The sequence below is a fragment of the Bison bison genome, unplaced genomic scaffold (genome assembly GCF_000754665.1).
Source record: "Bison bison bison isolate TAMUID 2011002044 unplaced genomic scaffold, Bison_UMD1.0 scf7180017864480, whole genome shotgun sequence".
Taxonomy (NCBI): Eukaryota; Metazoa; Chordata; class Mammalia; order Artiodactyla; family Bovidae; genus Bison; species Bison bison.
The window spans coordinates 2,126,452-2,128,699 of NW_011495040.1; the positions used below are offsets into that span (position 1 = coordinate 2,126,452).

At 52.3% G+C, this 2,248-nt stretch overlaps 1 protein-coding gene across 1 annotated transcript in view; it reads left to right on the forward strand.

Moving 5' to 3' along the window:
* Positions 1-2,248, forward strand: part of VAMP8 (vesicle-associated membrane protein 8) — a 3,457-nt gene extending 1,209 nt beyond the window's left edge. Inside the window, exons 2-3 of the mRNA XM_010862187.1 lie at positions 403-558; positions 1,806-2,248. Of these exons, the coding sequence (XP_010860489.1) occupies positions 403-558; positions 1,806-1,949 (300 nt within the window). The 3' untranslated portion in view covers positions 1,950-2,248. The remainder of the gene's footprint in view (positions 1-402; positions 559-1,805) is intronic.

Genomic DNA, 2,248 nt, shown 5'->3' on the forward strand with positions numbered 1-2,248 from the left:
ATTTTTAATGAGGACCTGTGGGACCTGGGAATTTCTTACATAGAGGTGGAGCTGTGCATTGGGAAGTACTGGCTCAGCTGTCTCCTCTTACCCTCTCTGAGGAACAAGGAAGCAGTGGAGAGGGGTTTGGTGGTTGCTTCTTGTTCTGTCAAGGGCCCTGAGAATCCACAAAGAAGTTGGGTCCTGTCTGTCTCCTAACATGGATGGCTCTCACCATCTGGGGCTTATAAAGGCATTTGGTTTTGATTACCCGAGTTCTACAGAAAAACATTTTCTTTGCAAACAGTTCAAGCATTGCAAAAAGCTAAAGTCCACCTCAGGCCTCCCCCTCCTCTGGCCTCTGAGTCTGGATCTCAGTCCCTCCAACTCTTGGCCTAATTAACCCTTTGTGTGGCTGCCCAGGAGGCCAGTGGTGGAGGAGGAGATGACCGTGTGCGGAACCTCAGGGATGAAGTGGAAGGGGTCAAGAATATCATGACTCAGAATGTGGAGCGGATCCTGGCCCGGGGAGAGAACCTGGACCACCTTCGCAACAAGACAGAGGATCTGGAAGCCACAGTGAGATGACAGGGAGCCCCTCACCCTACCCCCCGGGGAACCCCCCCACCCCCACCCCGCACTCACTCCCAGGGGATGAGAGGAAAAGGGGGAAGGAAGATTACTGGGGGTGTGGTGATCATGGTGGCAGAGTGAAGGAGGGAAGTCTGTCTTTTCATGTGTGCTGGGAATTGACGTGAGCTGAGGCCCCACTTCTGATACTGCTGTACTCCACTGATTGGAATTGGGTTTAATGACAGATTTGGGGATGCGGGGGTGGATCCATGGAGGTATTTTCTGAGACGGATGGCTCAGTCTGCCTGTGCTTTCTTAGGTTTCTCTCCTATGAAACTGACTTTCCTTTTGAAGGCTGCCCTTGACTCTCATTTGGATCTGGCCATCCCAGGGCAAAAATATTGGCCCCAGAACATCCTCTTAGGGCCGTTGGCCTTCCCCAAGGTTTTTAGGCAGGCGGTGAAAAACTGTTAGAGTCTTGCTGAGCCGGCTTTAAAAAGAAGCTGGGAAGAGCAGTAAAAATCTTTAATCCCAGGCTCTTCTGCTAGCTGAAGGCTAGAATAATATCTCCTACACATCTGGCTAGATATTCTCCTGTCTCTCCAGCTAGAGGCCAAAGCCAGCTGCTCAGGGAAGGAGTGACTCTAATGTTCAGCAGACAGCTGGAGCCTAAGATTCCATGTCCACAGGGAGAGACTGACATGGCTTTTGGAGTCCTGCGTGTAATCTTGAGTATTGCTCATTTAACTTCTGGAGACTTAATGTTTCTGTCCTCAGCCTGATCTGGCGAGCAGGGCCCAAGAAAACAATTTTTGCAACTCATGCTGGGAGAAGGAAGGACACTTACCCTTAACTCCAGCCCCTGTACTGCCCTGACCCCTTCCTCTGGCTTCAGCAGTCCTCATGGGGCCAGAAGTCATAGAACCAGGAAGATATGTCCCCCTGGAGCCTGCACCCCCTCAGCCCGATTGTCTGCCCTCCTAAGGGCAGGTTGTGCTGCCCTTGTCACAAGCCTGGGTAGAAGCATGGTTCAAAAGCCCAGTGTGGAGGGCAGGGCAGGGGTGAGAAAAGAAGTGGGAGGGCAGGGGACCACGAATTCTAAATTTGAACTTGGCCCACCAGATGGTTCTGAAGGTACATTTGTCAAGATAGGAGGACATAAGCTGTCTTACTTAGCAATCTGTTACCTCCACTTAGCACTTCAATATTTAGATGGACGGCATGTGGGTCTCTGTCTGCCTTATCCCCAACAGTCAGAGCACTTCAAGACGACGTCACAGAAGGTGGCTCGGAAGTTCTGGTGGAAGAACGTGAAGATGATTGTCCTCATCTGTGTGATAGTTTTTATCATCATCCTCTTCATCGTGCTTTTTGCCACTGGCGCCATCCCAACTTAGGGAACCCCTCCCTCCCTGCCGTCCTCCTCGGCCGCCATCTTCCCTGGTGCATGCCAAGGGGGACCCTCTCTCCTGTCCTTCTTCACGTGGAATGCTGCTCGGTCCTGCCGCCCCGCACTCTGAAGCCCCCTGTCTGCCCCAGGGAACACCTTGGTCCCCAGAAAGAAAGAGCTGGACTGTGGCTGCATTTCAGGGGTCCTCAGAGTTGGTTGGAGAGACCCAGAGGGCCTAGCACATGGCTGGAAAACTGATGGAACTGAGGGTGGCCAGTGGGCAATAAAGACCTTTCGGTATCCCTA